Here is a 26,380-nt window from a genome sequence, read left to right as displayed (position 1 = left end):
TGTCAAGAGTTCACATGCTGTAAGGGTTAAGAAAGCAAGTGGATATTGCTTACACCTAGTTAAGATTGAATTGCATAATTTGTGTGTCTGAGTAAAGACTTTTATATATGTTTTATATACTTTTTAAAAATAAATAACATTTGGAATACACAAACTGAAAAGCTGTCTGGCTGGCCATCTTTTAAGTGTCTCTTGTGTGAGGGTCCCGTTGTAAGATCCAAAAAAAGAAACAATTACTTCAGCAGTCCTCTGATCCATAAAAGGGAATTTTAAAGTTATAGAACTATAACTAGACATGGAATTATTATCACAGTTGATATAATGCTACTGGTGCCCTGATTGCACCAAGCAGCCCCTCTCACGCCAGGTTCCGTGAAACTGTACTAGTGTTGGGTCTCTTTTTTTCCAAAAAATCATCATACTCACAATGCGATGTAGCAATGACGCATCAGGAGACTGTGCTGATTAATTTCATATGCAACACTTCTATCTCTGTATTCAACTGAGTTTCTAATCTGTATACAAGTGATGCAATGTAGCAGAAGCAGCTTTTGTCCAATACAAACTCTGTTGTGCTCCATATACAGATACATACAATGTACAAGTGTCACATATCAAATTAATCAGAACAGTCTCCTGGTGTGTTCTAGTCACATCGCGTTGCAACTTAAAAGTATTTTTGACAGATAAAAAAAGATGCCCAATGCTAGAAGAGTTGCACAGGATCTGGCGCTCACAGACACCAAGCACCTCACGCTGTCTGGCGTATTGAAACCAGATGTCTTAGAACACATCTGTACACCTTTTTTTTTATATAAAGAAGCATTTCTTCCTGTCCTAATCCCCATCTTTGACCATTCCGGGATTGTGATAGTGGTTGTATGGCAGGTATTAAATAAGCTTCACAAGAGATCCACAATGATGGTTACCAGCAGAGAGAAAAAAAAAATGTTTTTTTGTCAGAGGTATATTAGGATTCTGTTTATGAAAGTTAGAAAAGTCCTAAAATCTAGGGGGAAATTTACTAAAGGTCGATTTTGGTCAAATTTAATTGATTTAAAATCAATGAAAATTGATCTCAACTGAAGTTGGCTTTCAGGGGCTGAAACATACATTTGCTAATGGGATTTTTTTAATATTAATTTTTTAATATGAATAACACCCCTTTCAGACAGAAATGTCTGAAAGTCCCGGCAATTACCAGGCATTTCAGTGCCAGGTAGTTTTGCCGTGACCTGCCTGACCCCCCTTTCACACAGACATGCAAATTACCGGGTCGAGAATTTTGACCCGGTAATTTGCAGATAAACATGGGTAGTTTGTCTGTGTGAAAGGCTCAACCCGTGTCATGATTCCCGTGTTTCCGACCCTGGTAAATTCCAGGGCTGAAGTCCCGGAAATTACAACACGGGTTGACCCTTTCACATAGAAAAAGGACCCGCTTGTTTCATGAAATTACCGGGTGGAACTGCTTCACCCGGTAATTTCATTTTCTGTCTGAAAGGGGTATAAATGTGTATTTTGCCACTGGAAATAACATAGTAACATAGTTTATGAGGTTGATAAAAGACCATTTGTCCATCGAGTTCAACCTATTTGTGTTCTCCTACTCTGTATTATTTTCAGGACTAGTTTTTTCTGTTTGATAAAGTCGGCCGTTGTGTTGTATTTCCTCATTTTATTATAACTATAGTACGTGATCTATCCTCCATAACACTGTATATCCTTATCCATTACGAATTTATCTAGCTCAATCTTAAAAGTATTGACTGAGTCTGCTATCACTAATACCACTTTTACACTCGCACTCCCGGGTCACTCCCGGGATGCTTCCCGGGATGCGTCCCGGGATGCCTTCCCGGGACTGACCCCTTTCACACTGCACTAAGACCTGGGATCGACCCGGGACAGCCCCATTTACACTGATCCCGGGATATCCCTGCAAATGCACATGTGTGTCATTAGAAATGGCCTTTTCTGGCTCACATTGATGAGGTCACACTAGTCAACAAAGGGAGGGGTGGTGCCTGCTCACACCATTGCTGCAGTCATGGCCGACGGAGTACCAGTGTGTATGCCTGAGCTCATGATTCTTTCTGCTTTGCAGATGTTTCATACAGCCACTGACAGCATGATGCAGCTTATCACACTGTGCAGTATACTGCACATATATTTTATGAGGAGGAGGAGGGCGCAATTTATGCTGGATAGGGCTGCTAGTCGCCGCCAATATTTGCGCAGGAGGAGAGCCTTCATATCATCCAGGATGAGTATCATACTGAGCGTGAGTATGGGCCCTAACCGCTCATTTTGGTCCAGAGATCGCCGGCACGGAGAAGCCTTTATGAGGACCGTGGAAGCTTACCAGGATGAGGAGTGGATGGCTAACTTCCGTGTGTCTCGTGCAACCTTTAACTACATCCTGGAATTACTTACCCCAGCACTTGACATGCAGACCACCAGGCTTAGGAGACCCATCGAGGCACGCAGGAGATTAGCTATTGCATTGTGGTGGTATGCTACCCCAGGAGAGTACCGCTCAGTCTCATGCTTGTTCGGTGTTGCAATCTCCACCTGCTGTGTCATAGTCCACCAGGTGACTAAAGCAATTGTATCTACCTTATACAAGCGCTTCATATCTCTACCACAAGGACAGCGCTTACAGGATACCATCATTGGATTTGTGAAGCGAGGCTATCCGCAGTGTGGAGGAGCGATTGATGGGACACACATCCCCATTATTGCCCCACGTGACAACCATGCTGACTATTTTAATAGGAAGGGCTGGCACTCCATCATATTACAGGCTGTTGTGGACCACAAATATTGGTAAGTGTTTATTTTTGGGGTGGTGGGATGAGTTGCATGTGTGAGTTTTACATTCTAATTGTTTTCAATTTTACTGTTCTTTAGTTTCCTAGATGTGTTTATTGGCTGGCCAGGCCGATCTCATGACTCCCGAGTTCTTGCCAATTCTGACCTGTACAACATCGTAGAGGAGAAGCAGGGAGGCTGGCTGTACCCCAAAGAGTGTGCAAAGATTGTGAATGGGGTGGAGATCCCTGTCCACATCATCGGGGATGCTGCATACCCTTTACGCCCCTGGATTATGAAAGGCTACACCCAACAGGTCCAGTTAACCCCAGAGCAACAAACCTATACTCACACCCTGAGTTCAGCAAGGATGGTGGTTGAGAACGCCTTTGGCAGGTTAAAAGGAAGATGGCGTTGTTTGATGAAGCGCAATGATGTGGACCTTATGAATATGCCTAATGTAGTAGCTGCGTGCTGTATACTGCACAACATCTGTGAACTGCAAAATGAGCTATTCCTTCCTGAGTGGACTGTGCAGGACCCTGAGGTTATAAACCCACATGTGGAAGGTGCTTTGTTTGGGACTGCCTCAAACTCCGCTGCAGAACAAATACGCCACACTATTACGTCCAACCTTGCAGCACTGGTACAATAGTGTTTAAGAATCAGCACAACATGTTTGGTGAATGAAAATGTTTTTATTTTGTATTCCACCTTTGATCTTTGGGTTCATTATTTATGTTTTTCCAAAAAAAACACATTGCCAGCAACTGTGTATATATGCATAAACAATGTAGAAAACACTGTAAACATGGTCTACTTTACGCACAAATGGGAATGTTATGCCTAGATTTGCAAACAAGTTTTTATTGGCATAAAAAAAAAAAAAAACACTGGTAGGTTTGTAGATACAACACCATAAACCACAGTGTCCCTGCAGTATATTATCACTGTGTAAAAAATAAATAAAAAGTGCTTTAATGTAGACACTATACAAAACAGAACATAGAAAAAAATGAAGGAAGGCACAAACAGTTGTGCATAAACAATGACCACACTGTGGTTATTTAACAACAAATAACAACCAAAAAAAGCAATTCACTGTGTTTCACGGCAAATTGCGCAATACAGTAAACTCTGGGCTTGGCGCACTAGATGGTGCAGTATTTGGGGCATAGTATGGACCAGGATTAAATGATGAAAAACCCTGCTCAGGGGGGTATTGTGAGTTGTGGTGTTGGTTTGGTGCTCTTGAGGTATTGGTCATACGCTCATAGAACGCCATGTTCATTTGGTGCAATTCCCTGTGGCGGTCATACTGCTCTCTACTCATGCGTTCCTGCATTGTCATGACTTGGGAAAGGAATGCATCATGCATTTGGCGTTCTGCCTCTAGAAACCTGTCGAGCCTTGCATCCTCCTGTGCGGACATTGTAGCGTCCATCTCTCGGAGTTGGTCGACAAGGACATTTGACATGGCTTTAGCCACTTGCTCCGCTCTGTTCAATTTCTTCCTTCTAGGCGGTACGGTGTAAACTGTGAAGAGAAGAAATACAAAATGAGCGTATATAAAAATAGCAGCGTTAGCAAACATGTGTTTGTGGCATTAATCCACCTATACACTAGCTACTCTGCAACATTGAACTTTTTTTAAAAATGCAAAGCCCCCCTGCGTGGGGGCAGAAAATGCAAAGTGTGCCACCGTGCCAGCAGCGTGTTGAGCGCAGTGATCCTGCAAGGGGCTCATTAGCGCTCGCCACGCTGCCGCCACACTGGCCACTCATACTACGCACATAACCGGATGATTAACAATTGTGGATTTGTGCTATGAGTGTTAATTTCTAAACATGTACTTACTGTTTTTCTGTAAAGTTTTTCTGTAAAGCACTTTGTACAGTCCCACTGTCACTGGTCTGAGCATCCACGACGTCTTCAATGGTTGCAGTTATGCTGTCGTCGTTTCTGGATGTGTTTATGGACGGCTGGGAGGATGTGTCGCTGTCCTCAGGTGTGTCGTCAATTAACAACGGTGATGATGGACAGACGTCACTGCTTGTCTGTGTCTCTTCTGGAGTGCCTTCTGTAGCAGTGTACTGTGAACTGGAAGACAGATTCACCGGACTGCATATAGCTGTGTTTCCAAAGATATTGGCGCACATGTCATAGTACTGCCAGTCGATACGGCCAACACCGCTCTTTTTCCTGTTGTTGTCATGCACCTTAAGGAAATGCTTTTTAAGAGTTTTCATTTTGTTTAACACTTGCTGCTGTGTGCGGATGATTCCCCTGGCTTGCAGCATCTTGGAGATGTTTTTATAAATGACTGCATCTTTGACTGTGCCTGTGATCTGCCTCATAATTTCCTCCTCTCCCCTAATGCTCAGCAACTCTCTCACCTCCTGGTCTGTCCAGGTCGCCATGCTGCCTTCCTCACACGCATCAAGGACGCTCCCCAGGGCTCTGAATGATGACATCATCTTTTCTGAGCCCATGAAAGCTCCAATCGGAGGCCTTTTAACAGTCCCGGGTAGTGAATCCCGGGACGGGCCCTTTCACACTACCCAGCTTCCCGGGACGGTCCCGGGTTCAACCCTGCTTTTGACCTGGGATGAAATCCCGGGATGCTCGTCCCGGGAAATTGTCCCTGTACCCATTTACACTGAGAAGAATCCCGGGATGATGCGCGTTCACGTGCAATATCCCGGGATTTTTCTGCGAGTGTAAAAGGGGTATAAGCAGGGAATTCCAAACTCGTATTGTCCTTACTGTGAAAAAACCTTGCAGAATCTCCTCTCCTCTAACCTAAGTGGGTGTCCACGTGTCTTCTGTGTTGATCTTACCAAAAACAGATCCCCCGCAAGCCCCATGTATTGTCCCCTTAAATATTTATAAATGTTGATCATGTCTCCTCTTAATCTCCTCTTTTCCAGTGTGTACACGTCAAGCCTTGCAAGTCTTTCCTGGTATTCCAGAGTTTCCATCCCCTTAATTAGTTTGGTCACCCATCTCTGAACCTTTTCTAGTTCCAGGATATCCTTTTTGTAGTATGGTGCCCAAAATTGTGTGCCGTATTCCAGATGGGGCCTCACGAGGGCATTATATAGTGGGAGTATAACACTCTCATCCCTTGCATCAATACCCCTCTTTATGCATGGTAGTACTTTGTTTGCCTTTTTTGCTGCGATCCTACATTGGGTGCTGCTGCTAAGTTTGTTATCTATGTGAACACCTAAATCTTTTTCCAGTCCAGAGTCCCCTAACACCACCCCATTTAGTTTATAGGTGTTATTTTTGTTCTTGCTACTAAAGGTGCATTACCTGGCACTTGTTTGTATTGAAACTCATTCTCCATTTTGCTGCCCATGACCCCAGTTTGAATTAATCGTTCTGGAGAGACTCAGCATCTCCCTCTGAATTTATAACCTTACATAGTTTGGTATCGTCTGCAAAAATTGACACCATACTCTCTAGACCTTCTGCTGGATCATTAATGAAAATGTTGAACAATAGTGGTCCAAGTACAGACCCTTGTGGCACACCACTTAGTACTTCAGTCCAATTTGAAAAAGATCCATTTATAACAATGCACTGCTCCCTATTATCTAACCAATTTCTAACCCAAGTGCATATTGTGCTCTGTAGCCCCAGTTTTTGTAACTTATAGATAAGTCTCATGTGTGGCACTGTGTCAAAAGCCTTAGCAAAGTCTAAAAAGATTACATCCACCACCTTACTATGATCTAGGTTCACACTAACTTTTTCATAAAAGCCTAGTAAGTTTGTTTGACATGATCTATTCTTCACAAATCCATGTTGGCTCCTACTAATAATCTTTTTGGCTTCAAGTATCTTCTGTACACTATCCCTTAGAATGCTTTCTAGCACTTTCCCCACTATATATGTAAGACTGAAGATAGGCACTACTTCCGCTATACACCAGTCTTTGGGAACCATACCTGATGAAAGTGAATCATTGAAGATTAAAAATAGAGGTCTTGCTACTTCGGAGTGTAGCTCCATGAGAACCCTTGGGTGAATACCGTCTGGACAAGGTGACTTGTTAATCTTAGTTTATTTTCAATCGGTCACAGACTTACTCCTCACTTAAATAAGCAGTTAGCAGTGGGACATTATCCTTATTGAGGTTGGGTGTAAGTTCATGCACCTGGTCCTCTATTGTAAATACAGATGAGAAAAACTAGTTTAATTTATCCGCTATGTCGTTATCGTTTATGATTAAGACTCCCAGTTTGTTCTTTAAAGGGCCTATACTCTCTTTCTTCAATATTTTGCTGTTGATATATTAAAAAAATGGGGTTTGATTTACTTTCCTTTGCTACTAGCTTTTCAGTTTCTACTTTAGCTGCTCTTATTTATTTTCTTAATATTTTGTTGCAAACCTTACAGTACTGGAATGACTCCGCCTTCCCAACTGACTTATTTTTTGAATGCTCACCTTTATTTGCCCATTATTTCTTTGATATTTGTGTTAAGCCACATTGGTTTGGAGTTTTTAGTCCTTTGTTTGTTGCCCATGGGAATTAATTTACGAGTAATCTCATCGAGCAGTGATTTTAACACTTCCCATTTCTCTTTAGTGTCTTTTTCCTTGAAACAAAAATTCCCATTCAGTGTCCCTTAAAGCTTCCCTCATCATGTCAAAGTTGGTTTTGCTAAAGTTCATAGTCCTAGTTGAACCTATATAGGACTGTTTATGAAAATTGATATTGAATGTGACCATATTGTGGTCGCTGTTTCCTATGGGCTTCCCTACAATAATATTTGATATCCAATCCCCATTGTTTGTCAATAACAGGTCTAAGATTGCATTGTACCTAGTTGGATCCTCAATTAGTTGAAGTAACTAGTTATCATTTAGTGTGTTTAAAAACATATTACCCCTAGCAGTATCACATGAATCATTTGTCCAATTTATCTCCGGATAGTTGAAATCCCCCATCACTATTACGTCACCTACTGCCACTGCTTTATCAATTTGTTTCAGCAACATTTTCTCATCAGACACATTACTACCAGGGGGCTTGTAGCATAGCCCCAATAATATATTTTTCTTTCACTTTCCTCAGCATGCAATTTCAACCCATAACGTCTCAACAGTGTTTACAGTTTCCTCATGAATATCTTCCCGTACATCAGGTTTTAAAAACGGCTTTACATAAAGACATACCCCTCTACCCCGTTTGTTTGATCTCTTGATATCTCTCCTGAACAGCATATAACCTTCCATATTAACTGTCCAATCATGAGATTCATCCCACCAGGTTTCAGTAATGCCTATTGCTTACTTGATAGGCTTCTAGTGTTTACATACATACAAGTAAGATAAGTATTTCACCTTGCGCAAGTGACATCATTTTCTGTATGCAGTAACGATGATCCATAATTGTCACAAGTCAGTGTTTTGGTAACACCCTTGGTAATACCCTCATTAGTACCCATGTTAATGGCCGTGGAGTCTGCACTTTCCCTCCCCCCTTTTCCACCCCCATTTGGTTCACTACCACCATCCTTACTATTTTCACTGCATGACCCATAGTTTCTAAATAAACCTTACCCCCAGGCACCTACTTTAAAATCTCCTCCAACCTTCTAACCATCCTTCCCCCAGCACCACTGCCCTCTCCTCATTCAGGTGCAATCCATCATGACAAAAAAGATTGTGCCTGACTGAGAGGTCTGCCCAGTGTACCAGGAACATAAAGCCCTCTTTCCTGCACCAATCCCTAAGCCACAAATTTACCTCCCTAATCTCCCTCTGCCTCCCTGGGCTAGCGCGTGGCATGGGCAATATTTCGGAGAATATTACATTAGATGTCCTTGCCTTAAGATTTTTGCCTAAGTCCCTATAGACTTTCTTAAGGACATCACCCCTTCAACTAACTTTGTTGTTGGTGCCCACATGCACCAAGACCACCAGGTCATTCCCAGCCCCACCCAACAATCTATCTACCCGGTCTGTGATGTGCTGCACCCGAGCACCCGAGAGACAACAGACTGTATGGTGATCATGGTCCCAGTAGCAGATAATAGAATCCCCTATCACCACAATCTGACTAGGTACCTCACTATCTTTTATCCCAACTGCACCAGAGGGACCGCTCCTCTGGTTGCTCCTCCTGCACCGTCATTTCCTCACTACCATCCATCGAATCCTCATCCAATCGGGTGAATTTGTTGGGGTTTGGTAGTTCAGAGATGTCGAGCCTCCCTCTCTTTTTCTTCCTTCTAACTGTGACCCAGCTAGCTGCCTGGTCATCCTCATCTACCGGTGACCCCTCCTGCAACTCATCCACCATTCTATCTAAGCCTTGCTCGAGTTTGTGAATCTCCCTCAAACGTGTAATGATTTGCTCTAGATCAGTTACCTGGGATTCCAGGGCAGCTGTTTGCACACAACCTGCGCAGATGTATTCACACTGGGACGGTTGCTCCAGGTGCGCATAAATCTTGCATGATATGCACTGAGTGAGATCCCAATAAAATCCCCACCCACATTGTTTTGTAAGGTCTAACCCCCTGTTACCTTCAGAAGAAAAAAAGAAAATGCAAATCAATCTATGCAATGCAATACGGTACTATAGCCTAGCTGTGACAAGAAACAATATACAACAATAGGACAGTAATTGATAATACAAAATAATCAAGGACAAGGGAATATAAAGAAGGAAAGAGAGAACAGGAGAAAAAAAAAGTAAAATCGACCTTTAGTAAATTACTCCCCAGGACACCATTTATATTCTATGTTTAAATGTTGGTGATACACCAGATTTGCCAGCTCCGATCTGGCATAGGCCCTCATTCCTTGTTCGCTCGCTAGCCACTTTTCGCAGCATTGCACATGCTAAGCCGCCGCCTACTGGGAGTGAATCGTAGCTTAGAAAAATTGCGAACGAAAGATTCTCAAAATTGCGAATAGAAATTTCTAAGCAGTTTCTGAGTAGCTCGACACTTACTCTGCCACTGCGATCAGTTCAGTCAGTTTCGTTCCTGGTTTGACGTCACAAACACACCCAGCTTTCGCCCAGACACTCCCCCGTTTCTCCAGACACTCCCGCATTTTTCCCAGAAATGGCAGCGTTTTTTCACACACTCCCATAAAACGGCCAGTTTCCGCCCAGAAACACCCACTTCCTGTCAATCACACAACGATCACCAGAACGAAGAAAAAACCTTGTAATGCCGTGAATAAAATACCAAACTTCTTAGCAAATTTACTTGGCGCAGTTGCAGTGCGAACATTGCGCATGCGCAGTTTGCGGAAAATCGCTGCGATGCGATGAAAAAGAACGAGCGAACAACTCGGAAAGAGGGCCATTGTTGTGCACATTCTTCAGCACAGTACTAAATCTGACACAATCTCTCAGCTCCAGAACAGCTTCACATTACTTCTCCATTGTGTTATATTATATATATTATTTGTGTGCACCTTTGGTGCACGCTTTCCTGGAAAAGTGGACATGGCCTTACAACAAGGCCCATGGCCTCAAAAGGAATGCTGTAGTAGTATGATGTGGAAAGGGTGATGCCTATGCCTTGGTGAGACTGTGGGTGACCGAAGAGAGAGGGTGGAATGGAGATAGTGATGCAGGGAGGGGCAGAGGGTGAGACAATGGGTGATAGGGAGAGATAGTGGGAGATGGAGAGGCAGTGGGTGACAGGGAGAAGAAGAGGGTGACGCCAGGGAATGGGTGACAGGGGGAGGCAGTAGGTTATGCCAAGGAATGGTTAACAGTGTCAGGAAGTGGGTGATGACAGTGGGAGGCAGTGATGCAGAGGATGATAGAGAGAGCCAGAGTGGGGCAGAAGAGTGGGATGACGGATAGTGAAAGTGGGAGGAGAGGCAATGAGTGACAGGAATGGGTGATGGAGAAAGACAGTGGTTGAGAGGGAGAATGATGTTGAGGTTTACTTTGGATCTGGATCATGAAAACATATTTCCCTCTACTTCAGATCTTGGAGCTGGATCTTAGTTCTGGAGGGGTAGGATATATTTAACCAGTAGTTGGGATGCCGGCAGTCATAAGACCTGAACCCCTCCCCCGCAGCCTATCCCTAATCCTCCCCATTGGTGCCTAAACCTAAACCCCCCCTTCCCACAGCCACAGTCTAAACCCCCCTCCACCCCCACACAGCATATGCCTAACCTTCTCCGCGGGGCCTAAATCTCTTTGCAGCTTAAGCCTACCACTTCCCTCCTCGCAGCCTAACCCTAACCCTCCCTTCCCCGCAGCCTAACTGTAAAACTACCCGGGAGTGCATAAGCCTAACCCCTTCCCCGCGCAGTTTAACTCTAAGATACCTGTGTTTTCCATACTTAAGATCGGTAGGATTCCAGAGTTGGCATTTCGAGTGATGTGGAGTTTCGGCGTGGTATTTTTGTTGAGTGTCAGGATTCCGGTGTCGGGATTTTAACTGCCCGCATCCTGGCCACCAGCACGCTGAAGTATCCCATTCTGTAGCACCATCCTCAAAAGTAGCTCATTAACTACTGTTATTTTTAACATTTTAATGTCCAAATAAATTTTTTGAAAAGTTGTATTTAGTCAAAGACATTGCCTGATTTCTAGTCTCATTTTTTATGTAGTGGCTAGTTTTATGGCCTAGCTATTAGTGTTGCCTAAATATATAAGTACATATCTCCCAACTGTTTCACTTTGGGTGGGACAGTCCCACTGTTTGGGGACTGATGGGGAAAGTTTGGGGGAGCACACACTGCTGCTCTGCATAGTGGGGAGAGTCTCTGGAAGCTGCCGAGCACCTCTGGGAGGCCTGCAACACCGCCAGAGTGATGAAAATAGGGGGGGGGGGGTGCTGCGGGCCATGTCATGCCCCCCTTTTTCATGCCAATAGCGTGTACAAGGTCCTGGTGGGAGTAGTGCATAGCGGTAATGACAGTAAGGATCTGTGGTTAGAAACTTGTTTAAGTGAAGAAGTAGTCAGGGAGAGACTATGCAAAATAAAGATTACTGCATCACCTGGCCCATACGGACTTCATCCGAGGGTTCTTATGGAGCTTAGGTCACAACTAGTAAGACCCTAAAACTTGATTTTCAATAGTTCACTTAGATCTGGCATGGTACAGAAGGATTGGCGTATAGCAGAGGTAGTGCCATTATTTAAAAAGGGATCCAAAAATCATCCTGGTAACTACAGACCAGTTAGTTTGACATCTATAGTGGGGAGAATATTGGAAGGAATTATAAGGGATAGCATACAGGAGTATCTGCAGACTACTAAGATTATTAGCAAGAATCAGCATGGGTTTGTGAGGGACAGATCATGTCAAACAAACTTAATTAACTTCTATGAGGAAGTGAGCGACAATCTTGACCAAGAAAAAGCAGTGGATGTGGTCTACATAGATTTTGCAAAAGCATTTGATACAGTGCATCACAGGAGACTAATAATCAAATTAAAGCCGCTTGGCCTAGGAAAAACTGTTTGTACATGGATAAGTAACTGGCTGGACAACAGGGTACAGTGAGTAGTGGTCAATGGAAAGTCTTCAAGATGGACACCGGTAGTCAGCGGAATACCAAAGGGGACCGAACTCGGGCCACTACTGTTCAACATATTTATCAATGACCTAGAAATAGGCATGGAAAGCACAGTTTAAATCTTTGCAGATGATACTAAACTGTGCAGGATAATTAATTCAGAAATAGATGTGGAGTCTCTGCAGAATGACTTATCTAAACTTGAAATCTAAGCGTTTAAATGGGGAATGAGGTTCAATATAGAAAAATGCAAGGTTATGCATTTCGTGACTAAAAACAAACTTGCATCCTACATATTAAGTGGGTAAAGTCTAGGGGTAACAGTTTTGAAAAGATTTGGGGGTACTCATTGATAATAAGATTAATAACCATATACAATGTCAAAGTGCAGTAAAGAAGGCAAGTAAGGTGCTAGCGTGCATAAAACGGGGAATTGAGACAAGCGACGAGTATGTAATTCTTCCATTGTACAAATCATTGGTACGTCCGCACCTGGAATACTGTGTTCAGTTTTGGGCACCACTGTATAAAAAAAGATATCGGGGAACTCGAAAGGGTTCAAAGGTGAGCTACTAAATTGATTAAAGGGCTAGAGGGACTGGATTATGAGGAAAGACTTACTAGGTTGAATATGTACACAATGGAAAAGAGGCGCCTAAGAGGAGACATTATTAATGTCTTCAAATATGTAAAGGGGCACTACAAAGAGTTATCAGAGGAATTATTTAATAAACGAACTCTGTTTAGGACACGTGGGCACTCGTTGAGGCTGGAGGGAAAAAAATTCCGTACACAACGGAGGAAAGGGTTCTTTACTGTTAGGGCAATCAGGATTTGGAATTCCTTGCCAGAGAAAGTGGTAATGGTGGACTCTATAAATGCATTTAATAAAGGATTGGATGAATTTCTGATTGAAAAGGATAACCAAGGTTACAGCATTTAAAATATTGATGTTGTTAATCCAGGTGTAACATGACTTATAGTTGTTAACTAGTCATAAAATCATTCTTCAGCAGGTACAGTAAAATCAACTCAATTAATACAGAATACAGGTTAAACATGATGGGCATTTTGCCTCTTTTCAATATCAAATACTATGTTACTATGTTATTATGTATTTATACCTCCCACACGTTGTCTAGTCGGAAAGGTACACAAAATGAAAAAGTGATTCCCTCTGTCAAAAGTTAACCAACAGTAAAATAGACTTTTCATAGAGAGAGCATGTAACTTAATTACAAAGCAAAGAAGTCTAGCCCCGGAGTTTTGTTTGTATGCATTGAAACCTGTATTTTAGTGTTAATATGGTCCCCTGCTCTTAATCCTATGTTACCTGCACTTGGGCGGCACCGGGACCCGGTGGAACACATGACCGGAAGTCCACGGCCGCCGGTGGAACGCTCGCCGGAAGTGCGTTCCACCGGTTTTAAAATATAGTTATGAATGCTTTTTTAAGGGTCTACTGTACAGACTCTTTATCTAAAGTTTAATATACACCTTCCCCCCTTTATATCTATAACATAAAATTATATATTAACACAGACATTTACTTATTACTTGACAGCCTATTAGAACTAATGAGGAAGTAAGGTCACCTACTAGGGGGTATAAGTAAGAGGTCTAGAGTTCCCTCTCAGTTATTTACTGGACTTTTGGAGGAACACTTGTACCTCTGTGAGTATTATTGAAGCCCTGTATCCTTCTGTTATGGAAGTTTTGACATCTCTTGTAACTTTGCTTGTTTTTTGTTTAAGTGTATAATCCTTAAAATGGCTCTCACAATTGTATTCTCCTGTAAAATTTGTTGTTAAGGAATGCTCTATCTTTTATGACTAAATTAGGTGGTAATCATACCATCTGGGATATAGACCTACTGGATCTTTTTAGTATACATTTATGATCCAGGCTTGATAGCTATACTTGATCAAGATAGCCTTTTTTCTTCCTTCTAGTGTGATCCACTAGAAGGAAGTGTAATTTCACCTAAAACCTCTTGTATGGGCTTCATCTCTATTAAATATATGTTGAAGATTGTGCGCCATCTTCTAAAAGTTCAATGCTGTTTATCATTTCACAGCATATCGGTATGTATTATTCCCTTTTTATACTACTGACTGTCAGGCCGAACTAAGAGGGGTCTTTCCTTTAATCGTAATTCACTTATTTTCACTTTAGGTCTGATTTAGATTGTAGGTCTAGATACTAGAGCCCTCCTTACCCACTAAAGATTCTGTCTAGAGTTTTAATTACTCAGACATGTGCTGGTATGTGTTTTTGTTCCTCATCACCACTCATTTTCCTCATCCTGTTTTCCACATTGACACTTATTTAATATGTTACTATATCTGCTGATTTTTTAGATTCATCTGAATCAATACTTTCAGTGGTATTTGCACTTTTTTCAAGCTACCTTTATCAGTGCCAGATTAAGGACCACATGGGCCTGGAGCTGGAATTTATGAAGGGCCTATTGTGTACCGCCGCAGGGGGTGTGACCAGCAACAGCAGGTTTGTGACTCATGCAGGGCCCGCCACACATTGGGGGTCATTCCGAGTTGATCGTAGCTGGGCTAAATTTAGCACAGCCACGATCAGGCACTCAGACATGCGGGGGATGCCCAGCACAGGGCTAGTTCGCCCCGCATGTCAGTGCTGGCCCCCCCGCACAAATACAAAAGCATCGCACAGTGGCGATGCCTTTGTATTTGAGGAGTAACTCCCGGCCAGCGCAGCTCCTGCGGCTGGCCGGGAGTTGCTTGTCGCTGCAGCGGCTGCGTGTGACGTCATGTAGCCGCCGCGGCCTGCCGCCCCCCCCCCTCCCCCAACGGTCCGGCCACACCTGCGTTGGCCGGACCGCTCCCCCTAAACGGCGGCTTAACTCCGCCGTTCAGCCCCCTCCCGCCTAGTGACCACCTCTGTCTCAGAGGCGATCGCTAGGTAACGAAAGCTGCCATGTGCCGGCGCATGTGCAGTTCCGAACCGATCGCTGCGACAAACTGCAGCGAGAGTGATCGGGTCGGAATGACCCCCATTGTTCTACTATACTAGTAATTTTTTATGATCAATAATCGATTATTTATTATGTATTTATTATTGAATATTTCTTTTGATCAGCCATAAAATTACACACATTTAAAATTAAAAAAAAAAATTTTTCTGCTTAATTGTCATAGAATTCTATACTGTTTGAATAGAAAGAATTATCAGATAATGTAGAATAGAAAACATCAGACAGTATCCATATACAGAGCCGGTAAATAACTTCAGTGTGATTAGGTGTTTTAAATCTTTGAATACGTTCCACAGCTGAGGACACTAATCAGTGCCTTTAAAAGTAACCTCGAGTGGGAGAGGAGGTATTACTTTGAAAAAGTCACGTGATCCGTGACGAAACGCGTCAGTCTCCGCCCCTTTTTCGAAGCTGCAGCAGTGTTCATCATTAAGCCACAGGTGAATTGTTCACTATAGCGAGAGCAGACACGGGAACACAAAACGATTCAACCGTGGTCAGCTACCAGCAACAGCAGCACCATTGCTGAAGCAGGCTCCAGCCACAGAAGTCCGTTGTACCATTTCCTCCTATAAGTGTGAAGGAAGCTACAGTCGGTGACACTAAAAAGGCACCCCCCGTGCAACATCTTATACCGAGGACGCTCGGTTACCGGGGGTAGGACCACACCGCCTTTTCCAACAGGGAGGTAATCGGACTCAAATTGTTTTATGCTGCTTTCTGCCATTTCACCGTTATCATTCTAGCGTACTGCATATACTGTTTGACTGTTACAAAGTAACAATACGCTGATGTCTCTCCAGGACAATTATATCTAGTGGAATTATTGATACTTAAGGAACATTTATCACAGCTCATTATACGCTGACACTTTTCAGGTCCGGTAACAAGGACTTTTTAGAATCATATGTGCTAACTGAAAACTGCTGGCCAGCACGATATCTATATTATTTTATTTATTTTATTCGATTTTATTATGTTAACCAATCACATTATAATTGGTGTACTTGTTATTTAATAAATTTCTATATTATTATACCGGCTCTGTATAGATTAATTGAGTATCCATTTTGAACACATGAGCGCTTCTCTCTCCTTTTTCCGTTATTCCCCATTGTTCTTTGCCTGAGTCAAAGCCATCCTGGGTCCTAGTGGTTCATTTACTAAAGATTCTAAAAATGAAAATTGGTGATGTTGCCCATAGTAACCATTCAAATTCTGTCTATCATTTCTCTAATGCATCCTAGAAATATGATAGACAGCATCTGATTGATTGCTATGGGCAACATCACCACTTTTCCTTTTTAGAACCTTTAGTAAATGTATCCCCTAGTGTCTGCGTGCTGTAGCAGGTTGCTGATTACGGAGTATGGCACGTTTTAATTTTAAAGGCAACATTTTGGTTGCGACGCATCACTACAGCTGTGTTGTGTATAATGAATTGTGCACTAAAGTGTGGTATTGTATTTGTGGGATGCAGTCACCGTGTCAGCAAATCCAATGTTAGAAGTTATGATGTCAACATTTTTGAAATGTCAGCATGGACTATGTCAACTTCTGCAGAATATTGACATGTTCACAATGTCGGCATCAATGTTTCAAGTCTCCTTCCGGACCATTTTCAAGACTGCCAATAATTAGTGCAGCCGATCTCAAGCCGACAAGTAAATGCCGGTACTTTCTGCATTGAGATCGGCTTGTGCAATTGTTGGTGGTCTGGAAATTGTTCCAGAAGGGCATCAAAGCGTTGACACTTTAGGTGAATATATAATTCATAGCCTTTGGTATCCGGTCTCTACATCAGCCACACTTAGGTCGACAGTCATTAGTTCGTCCACTATTGGTCGACAAGCATTAGGTCGACCTGGTCACTAGGTCGACATGGATAAGGGTCGACATGAGTTTTGTTTTTTTATTCTTTTTTAAACTTTTTCATATGTTACGATCCACGTGGACTACATTGTCAGCCATGCAAGGAGACACAGTGCACTAACTGGGGTTCCCGGTCACTTTACGAAGAAAACAACATCATTTAAAAAAAAAAAAAAAACTCATGTCAACCCTTTTCCATGTCGACCTAATGACCGCATCAACCTATTTCAGGTGTCGACCTAGTCGCTGTCGACTAATAGTGGTTGACCTGATGACTGGTGACCTAAGTGTGGTCGACCCTATGATCCACACCCTAACCCATGGGTCTTCAACTTGCGGCCCTCCAGCTGCTGTGAAACTACACAACCCATCATGCCCTGCCTCAGTTTTAGCATACCTTAATAGCAAAACTGTGGCAGGGCATGCTGAGAGGGCCGCACGTTGAAGACCCATGCCCTAGCCTTTACTACAGCATGTGATGCAGGTTATACTTTTTTCTGGTGGTAATACATTTCCATTCTTTCTTCTATCTCTCTCACTCTATATATATCTATATATACACGCTGTCAGGCCTGGTGCAAGCCGCTCAGCAGGGTCTGCAAAGCAGGGAGGCGCCGGATGGGAGAGGCGCTCTCCGTGCTCTGTTTCTGTCGGCTGCTGCTGTGCTTATCACACAATGACAAGCAGCGGCGCCAGCAACTTGAAGCGTGGCACCCAACACCCGTCAAAGTCAACCCCCCCCCCCTCTTCGGCTGAGTGTGAGGGCAGTGACGCTGAGGGGTAGTTAGAGGGAGTGTGAGGGCAGGGACTCTGAGGGAGGACCTACAGGGAGGGTGAGGGCAGGGACGCTGAAGGAGAGTTACAAGGAGGGCGAGGGCAGGGACGCTGAGGGAAAGTTACATGGAGGGTGAGGGCAGGGACGCTAAGGGAAAGTTACATGGAGGGTGAGGGCAGGGACGCTGACGGAAAGTTACAGGGAGGGTAAGTGCAGGGACGCTGTAGGGGAGTTGGACGGAGGGTGAGGGCAGGGATGCTAACGGGGTGTTAGAGGAAGGGTAATTTGAAATGAGATAAAGCTCAAAAAAATTAAACAACTGTGGGTCTCACATATGCCTTACAACAAAAGACTGTACACATTAATAAAAAAACAAAACCCCATATTTGTATAAACATAGTCAACATGGCACCCCACTACAGATTACACAGTACCTAGTAAACGGCTGAGAGAGACACCCAGAAGATTTACAGGATGTTGCTCAAGTTTCCCATCCCATAGCAGGAGGTGCAGAGCCGGCGGCAGGTAGTAAAGGTTCATCTAACAGGAGTGATCAAACAAGGGGACGGGGACAAAATCTTCCCAGTGAGGAGACTTGGACAATCCTCACATAGGATGTTAGCTGGTCCGTGCCTATTCACCGTCACCTTTGCTCCACGGCAGTGGGGATTGGGATGCACATCTGGGAATACAGGCAGCTCCCAGGGCTGTAGTGTGCTACTGCTGCTGTGCTGTCCGTGCGGTACGGTGCCCTGAGCCTGCTGCTCTAAACGCCGGCACTGGATGCTAATCATTTTCTGTGGGTTCTCCCAGGCCCAAGCATCCACGGAATCGGCACCTATGCCCTACACACACACACACAGCCTGCCCCCCCCCCCGCTAGTCCCTACACACATACACAGCCTGTCCCCTCCTCCAGTCCCTACACACACACATAAACAGCCTGTCCCCCCCAGTCCCTACACACACATATACACAGCCTGTCCCCCCAGTCCCTACACACACACACACACACACACACACACACACACACACACACACATACACAGCCTGTCCCCCCCCCCAGTCCCTACACACACACATACACAGCCTGCCCCCCCAGTCCCTACATACACAGCCTGCCCCCCCAGTCCCTACACACATACACAGCCTGCCCCCCCAGTCCCTACACACACACATACACAGCCTGTTCCCCCCCCCAGTCCCTACACACACACATACACAGCCTGTCCCCCCAGTCCCTACATACACAGCCTGCCCCCCCAGTCCCTACACACATACACAGCCTGCCCCCCCAGTCCCTACACACACACATACACAGCCTGTCCCCCCCCCCCAGTCCCTACACACACACATACACAGCCTGTCCCCCCAGTCCCTACATACACAGCCTGCCCCCCCAGTCCCTACACACATACACAGCCTGCCCCCCCAGTCCCTACACACACACATACACAGCCTGCCCCCCCAGTCCCTACATACACAGCCTGCCCCCCCAGTCCCTACACACATACACAGCCTGCCCCCCCAGTCCCTACACACACACATACACAGCCTGTTCCCCCCCCCAGTCCCTACACACACACATACACAGCCTGTCCCCCCAGTCCCTACATACACAGCCTGCCCCCCCAGTCCCTACACACATACACAGCCTGCCCCCCCAGTCCCTACACACACACATACACAGCCTGTCCCCCCCCCCCAGTCCCTACACACACACACATACACAGCCTGCCCCCCCAGTCCCTACACACACACATACACAGCCTGTTCCCCCCCCCAGTCCCTACACACACACATACACAGCCTGTCCCCCCAGTCCCTACATACACAGCCTGCCCCCCCAGTCCCTACACACATACACAGCCTGCCCCCCCAGTCCCTACACACACACATACACAGCCTGTCCCCCCCCCCCAGTCCCTACACACACACATACACAGCCTGCCCCCCCAGTCCCTACATACACAGCCTGCCCCCCCAGTCCCTACATACACAGCCTGCCCCCCCAGTCCCTACACACACATACACAGCCTGCCCCCCCAGTCCCTACACACACTGATACACAGCCTGTTCCCACCAGCACCCCCCCATACACACAAAGCCTGCCCTCTCCAGGCACCACACGCATGCACACACTCTGCTCGCTTTCTCCTCCCGGACACAGGTGAAGTAAGCAGAGCTGCATACAGACAGTCCAGGGACAGTCGGGGGCGTGGTCTAATCACGGGTCCGTAACCACGCCCCTTTGAAAGAAAAAACCCTACCATTCAGCAAGCAGCAGGAGCCGGCCCGGCAGAGAAAGTCACCCGACCTCCAGGAAGGCAAGTCCGCTGCTGGCTGCTGCTGTCTTGCACGCTGGAGGGGCGGCGCTTGTGCCTTATCTCAAGAGGTATAGGGGAAGGGGTTTGTAGTTGAGTTGCAGTTTCAGGGGGCGGGACATCAGACGGCTACTGAACAGGAAAACTTTTTTTTCCTGTTTCCATCTGCAGGGGATCCTGTGGGCCTATTTTGAAGAGGGGGCCTGGAGCTGCAGCTCCATCCGCCCCATTGTTAATCCGGCCCTGACCTTTATCACGTTGTGTTTAAGCAATTGGTATGTATGGCTCTGTTACAGTATACTTATTGTACTGAATATTCTTGTATTTCAATTATTCAGTTGTTTCATTTCACCATCCAGATCTAGTGCCCCTGAAGAAGTCCTACGGGACGGAATACGTTGGGTCCTTCATTTGTTTCACCATTATGGTGTATGTTGAATTTACGACAACAAAGAAATATGCTTAAACCAATTGTCATTCTGAGAAGTGGGTATTTGAAAAATTGTCTTGATATTTTATCAGTATAAAATGAAAATAGTTTTATTGATAGTGTGGATACATTTTTAAGAAAGTGTTATAGAGCATTTTTTATAATATGGATGGTTGAGATTAGGATTATCTTCAGCGCCCTCTGATTTGTGTCTTTAATATATATATATAAATATATATATATATATATAGATAGATATATACACACACATACATACATATACATATATACACATATAAATAGGGCATCTGAGCATAAAGCAACCCCACTGCATCTGTTTTTAATTTATCTCCATAGTGCGCCGGTCGGGTTCTGGGCCCACCAGTTTACTGCCAGGTAGGAGGGGGGTAAGGGAGGGATGTGACCTTGAGCTACCCACTATGTGTTCCTGGAACTGCCTGTCCGGAGTCATATCTGCAGCTGTGGTGCTGCTGCTTGGCCGCCCTCGTATCCCGCCAGACAACACCTTCAGACCGCCATGACCCTGTGCTATCACGCTTCTCTCCTGTCTCCTGTCTCCTCTGTCCTGTCCCTATCCTCTCTGTCCTTGCCCTGTCACCTCTGTTCTCTTCCTGTCACTCCTCTCTCCTGTCCCCTCTGTTCTGTCCTGTTCCTGCTATATCTGTCCTGGTCCTGACACCTCTGTTCTAGCCCTGCCCATGTCACCTCTATCCTGGCCCTGTCACTTCTGTACTGTACCTGTCACCTCTGTTTTGCCTTGCCTTTTGTTCTGCCATCACTGTCCTGTCCCTGTCACCTCTGTCCTGGTCCTGTCCCCACTGTCATTTCCTGTCACCACTTTCACCTGTCCCCTCTATTCTGTCTGGTCCCTATTACATCTGTCCTAACCCTTTCCCTGTTACCCACTATCTCCCTGTTACCATCTTCCTGTCATGCCTGCTTCACCAGTCACCCACTATCTCGCTGTCTCCCTCTCTCAGTTGCCCATTATCTCCATGGGAGGAGTGGGGTTGGGGGTAGGGGGCACCAGTCACAATCTTGCCTAGCGCATCAAATTGGCTAGGGTCAGCACTGCACAAGTCCCCTCCTATCTTAATACGCCCATGAATACAAACATACTAATATTTTAGTTAAAGATACAATTTTCTAGAAGTGTATTAATACTGAAGGTAAGGATGCCTGACAAATGGATGTAATTGTAGCCATAGAAACTCCTGAAACGGCTGTTAAGGCCCAACAGTGTAAGGTTCCTGCTACAATAACAAAACTACACCTCTAAGCTCTGAGGAACAGAAACCAAAAACCAGCAATAAAAGTAAAGTATATTATATATATATATATCATTTTGGATTTGGCTGTTACTTGTGTCTCTTTCCTGGTGGCTGCAGGTTCAAATTTAACAGACCCTGCAAACAAACTGAAAAGAGTCTGCAATCAGGTTCATTAACTAGCTGAATACCCTTAAAGACGTATGCGTTTATGCTTGGTTTTACCATCCTACAACCATTCTGGGTGAATTATCCATCTCTATTAAAAGTTGGTCCTATATATATGGACTATGGATGTTTTATATCCATGAAGGCCATTGTTTCTTTTTTGTGATACCATACAGAAACCCCTGATGAAGTCGTTCTGACGAAACGCGTTGGGTCGAATTAGTTATGGTCTCTTATCTAGTTCATCAGTACACCCTACAGAATATACACCTATAAGGGTGAGGGTGTTCTTTAAAGGCTTGAACAGAAAACCTATTGACTGTATCTGGATGTATTTCTTTTAAGAATGTTTATATGAATGTATGGAACCTTTTATTTGTAAAAAAAAATGTTCATATGAATTTATGGAATTCTATATGTTTTTTTTTAATAAAAACAAATTGGTATCATATCTAATTTAGGCCATTCTGGACGTCTTTTTGTTCGGGTGTGTTCTCTGGTGTGAGGGTATACTTGCAGGTGATACCAGTTATAAGAATCCACACCGTGGAAGAACAGCTACTGGAAATACTAAAATCTGAGTGTTTTAAAGTTATACCAAGCGCAATTGGTTATTGTTTTGTTTATATATATGTATAGATAGATAGATAGATAGATAGATAGATAGATAGATAGATAGATAGATAGATAGATAGATAGATAGATAGATAGATAGATAGATAGATAGATTTCAGGTACCTTTGTCAAACTGCACAACTATGTAATGCTTTCATATGGATCAAATCTGTAGTGAGAGCAGCATGAGCATAGCAGGAGACTTGATGAAGCCTTCATTGGGGCCCCATAATCTCGAACAGGCTAATTTACACAAATTAGCAATTGATTTGATTTTCACATATATTAAACAGTACTTAAATATTTGCTACAGTGAATACACTGTTCTAGAAAATAGATAACTAATAACCGAGCTTCCATCTCCTGCCATCCCCTGCACACTCACTATGGTATCACTCCTCAGCCACAGCACAAACCTGATATTGTTGGATATTAAAGAAGTAGAACAGATTGCTTTACACACTACTCTATCATGAAGGTGACAGTCTGCAGGACAGGTAAGTGATAAGATAGATAGACAGACAGACAGACAGACAGACAGAGAGACAAACGCAAAAACTACTAAGGAGTGTATGTAACACATTATAGGGGAATATTAATTAAAGCATGGAGAGAAATAAAGCACTAACCAATCAGATCCTAACTGTCATTTTTCAAACACAGCCTTTAAAATGTGAATTATGCCGCTTTCAGACACGTGTCCTGGGATTTTGTCGGGTCTAGCAAGCTGGCAAATTCCCATGTCTCTGCTCCAAGACCCTTGTTGGGAGCAGGTTGTTGAGCTGGGACTTGGTCCCAGGTTGTTTCCTTTCACACATGCAGAAATCACGGGTTGATGCATGTTCACGTGCAAAAACCTGGGATACAGCTGCATGTGTGTAAGGGATATTAGAAGCTGACTGGATAGTTCTTTATATCTCTCCACTTTATCCGTCTAGGTCTACTGAAACGTTAAAATTCCACAAAAATGGATCTGTAAGCAGGAAACAAGGCAAACGTACAAATGATGAAGTTGGTTCAATCTATGAAAGCTTTTGCTGGTTCTCTGTGTTGGGAATGCAGTAAATTGGTTACACTGACTTCCATGTGTTTTAGTAATTACAATCTTTAGATAACTACTTATTGTCCTTAAAATGGCATATTTACACAGGAAGAGAATAGTCTAATTGTCATGCCACATAAGGGGATTGCTGCTGCTGCTGTTATAAGGTAGATCTGCCCAGTGGTGATGTCTTCCTGGAAACTGTATTCACATTTTAGCAACACTTAAGTTTATCTTAATTACTGAGAGAATGCAGCCTAGCTGTAATAACTGCAATTCAGCATTATCTGAAGTACAGTAGTCACATGCAATTCAAAGACAATTAACAGACCTAGGTTACTTGTATGTACTATTATTAAAAGATTTACCTGAATAAATGGCATCTGGTTGTTGTTAAAATACAGTACATATCTGCCTTAAATAATTGTCAATTATCAACATATTTGACTTATCAGATTACTAAATAATCACACCGGTATTAGTTTTAAATTGAGGCAATTATAAACTACTGAATATACTCACATAATTTTCAGAAAGATATTTATTACATAGGACATATTTGGTAGTATATACAGTACTTGCAAGAGGTGTATACTATACCAGGAGGCATGTATAGTTGTAAAACTGTTTCTACAGTATGAGTATGCATTAACTGCCATATGAATGGTACAGTAGCCAGGCAATGATCAAAAACCAGGAAACTAGCAGATTACAACCTTTCCCACAACAATAGACTACTGTCTGCTACACCACATGAATAAAGCAATTTACAAAAATAGAGAATATATCCATTTAAGAAAAATGTATTAAGTATAGCCATGTCTTGTAGCTTCACCAGAAATGATCATATTATGAATTGAATAGAAATGATGGGCATTATTTATTTCCATGACAACACTATAGCACTATATAACAACATCTGAGCCTGTATACAAGTCATCACCCTGCCATTCAAGTGACTGCCAAGAAGAGAAGCAATTGCAAAGCACTGTTAGGAGATGATATGCAGAACTTGCGCTAAACACACCAATGCCTCTTGTTCTAGTACAATCTTTGATAAACAAAACTGTAAAACAATAACAAAAACTGTTACAGTACAGAACTGTAGGTAACAATATGTAACTGTGCAGACGAAAATAATAAAATGACAGTACGTATCTAGCAGAAGGAAATAATTATATCAAGTTATACTACTTAAGATCACATTTTAAATGAAGAACTCAGAGAATCTGACACCAAACCTGCTGGAAGTTTAGCAGCAAATAATGTTTACTCTTAAGGGTTAATGGTTGGAAAAAAAAAAAAGTACAGCATGGGGGGTGGCAAGAGAAAGTAACTCATTCGTTGCCCTGTCTACCCCCTGACTGAGAAGTCAAGTGCAATAGATGCTTATCCTTACCTGCTATCTTTTGGTAGGGAACACTGACCAGGCTGAATCCTTTTGCACTGTACGCTTGTCTGACCTCAATGCAGCTGCGAGGTTTTACATCAGACATGGCGCAAAGTGAGAACAGTGCAGCTCCCCAGATCCAAAACATGGTGCAAATCCAACGTGATATTCTCAAATGATGACCTTTTATCTCGCCAGGAAGATAGCAATATTAATAATATAAAAATAGTTCCACGATTCTAATTTCCAATGCAATAACGCATAAATGTCATCCAAGACACTATAACGATAGTTTTACCCCTTCGTTTTAGTTGAGGGAGGTTCAGAGCCCTGGTGCAGTTCTCCCCACACATAAAACTTTTCATGGAACAGCAGTAGTAGCAGAATTTGATTTGTGTTTCCTCCTGTGGACAGATGCGAAGTGAGCAGTGTGCGGCAGACTGACAGCTCTGTATGTAGAATGCTGCAGGGATCAAATCCTGGACACGACTTTAGTGTAACCTGCCTGCCTTGTGTGCTGTATAGCTGACCTGCTAGTGCGGCATGCTCTGTGCTAGTGATGTGCTCACTGTACCCGGCTTGTGTGCATAGTGCATGCAGCCCTCCTCTACACCAGCTCTCTGACCCCGCTGCCAGCAGAAAATCCTGGAGATGCAGTGAGACGGATAGAGGCAAGGAAACGTGCTGTACATTGTATTGCCTCAATCTAGGAACAAGGCTGATAGGGAAATGTGGAGTGGAGTCCTAGATGTAAGCCACATGCTGTCTAATTGGCTCTCAGATCCTGAGGCATTCTTCTCCTGTTTAGTTTCTGTCATCCTGCCAGGATGACAATGGACCACAGAAGGAGCAACTGCACATGGATTTGAAACTCTGGAATTCCCTGTTAAAAATGACAGTTTGATTTCATAATCATTTATCAGTGTTTGTGTTTAAAAATAAACAAACCTGAGGTCATCAAATATTGTGCACGATTCAATGTAAATGGTTAAACTTGACATTTGCTTTATGTAAACTATGACCAAGTTATGATGTATTGTTTCGGTAAAAACGTTTATTTTCTTCAGTATGTATTTCTCAGGATTTTCCGCCCCAATGAATAGATCATACTAATTGAAATAAAAATATTTAGG

General features: G+C 43.6%; 1 protein-coding gene across 1 annotated transcript in view; it reads right to left on the bottom strand.

Annotated features, from left to right (window-relative positions):
* Window positions 1-25,959, bottom strand: part of GPC6 (glypican 6) — a 1,112,124-nt gene extending 1,086,165 nt beyond the window's left edge. The window contains exon 1 of the mRNA XM_063953010.1: window positions 25,257-25,959. Within this exon, the coding sequence (XP_063809080.1) occupies window positions 25,257-25,395 (139 nt within the window). The 5' untranslated portion in view covers window positions 25,396-25,959. The remainder of the gene's footprint in view (window positions 1-25,256) is intronic.
* Between the last annotated feature and the right edge of the window lie 421 nt (window positions 25,960-26,380).

Source organism: Pseudophryne corroboree, chromosome 2, assembly GCF_028390025.1.
Source record: "Pseudophryne corroboree isolate aPseCor3 chromosome 2, aPseCor3.hap2, whole genome shotgun sequence".
Classification (NCBI taxonomy): domain Eukaryota; kingdom Metazoa; phylum Chordata; class Amphibia; order Anura; family Myobatrachidae; genus Pseudophryne; species Pseudophryne corroboree.
The sequence above is the reverse complement of the archived record's forward strand: the minus strand, read 5'-3'. Positions and strand labels throughout refer to the sequence as shown.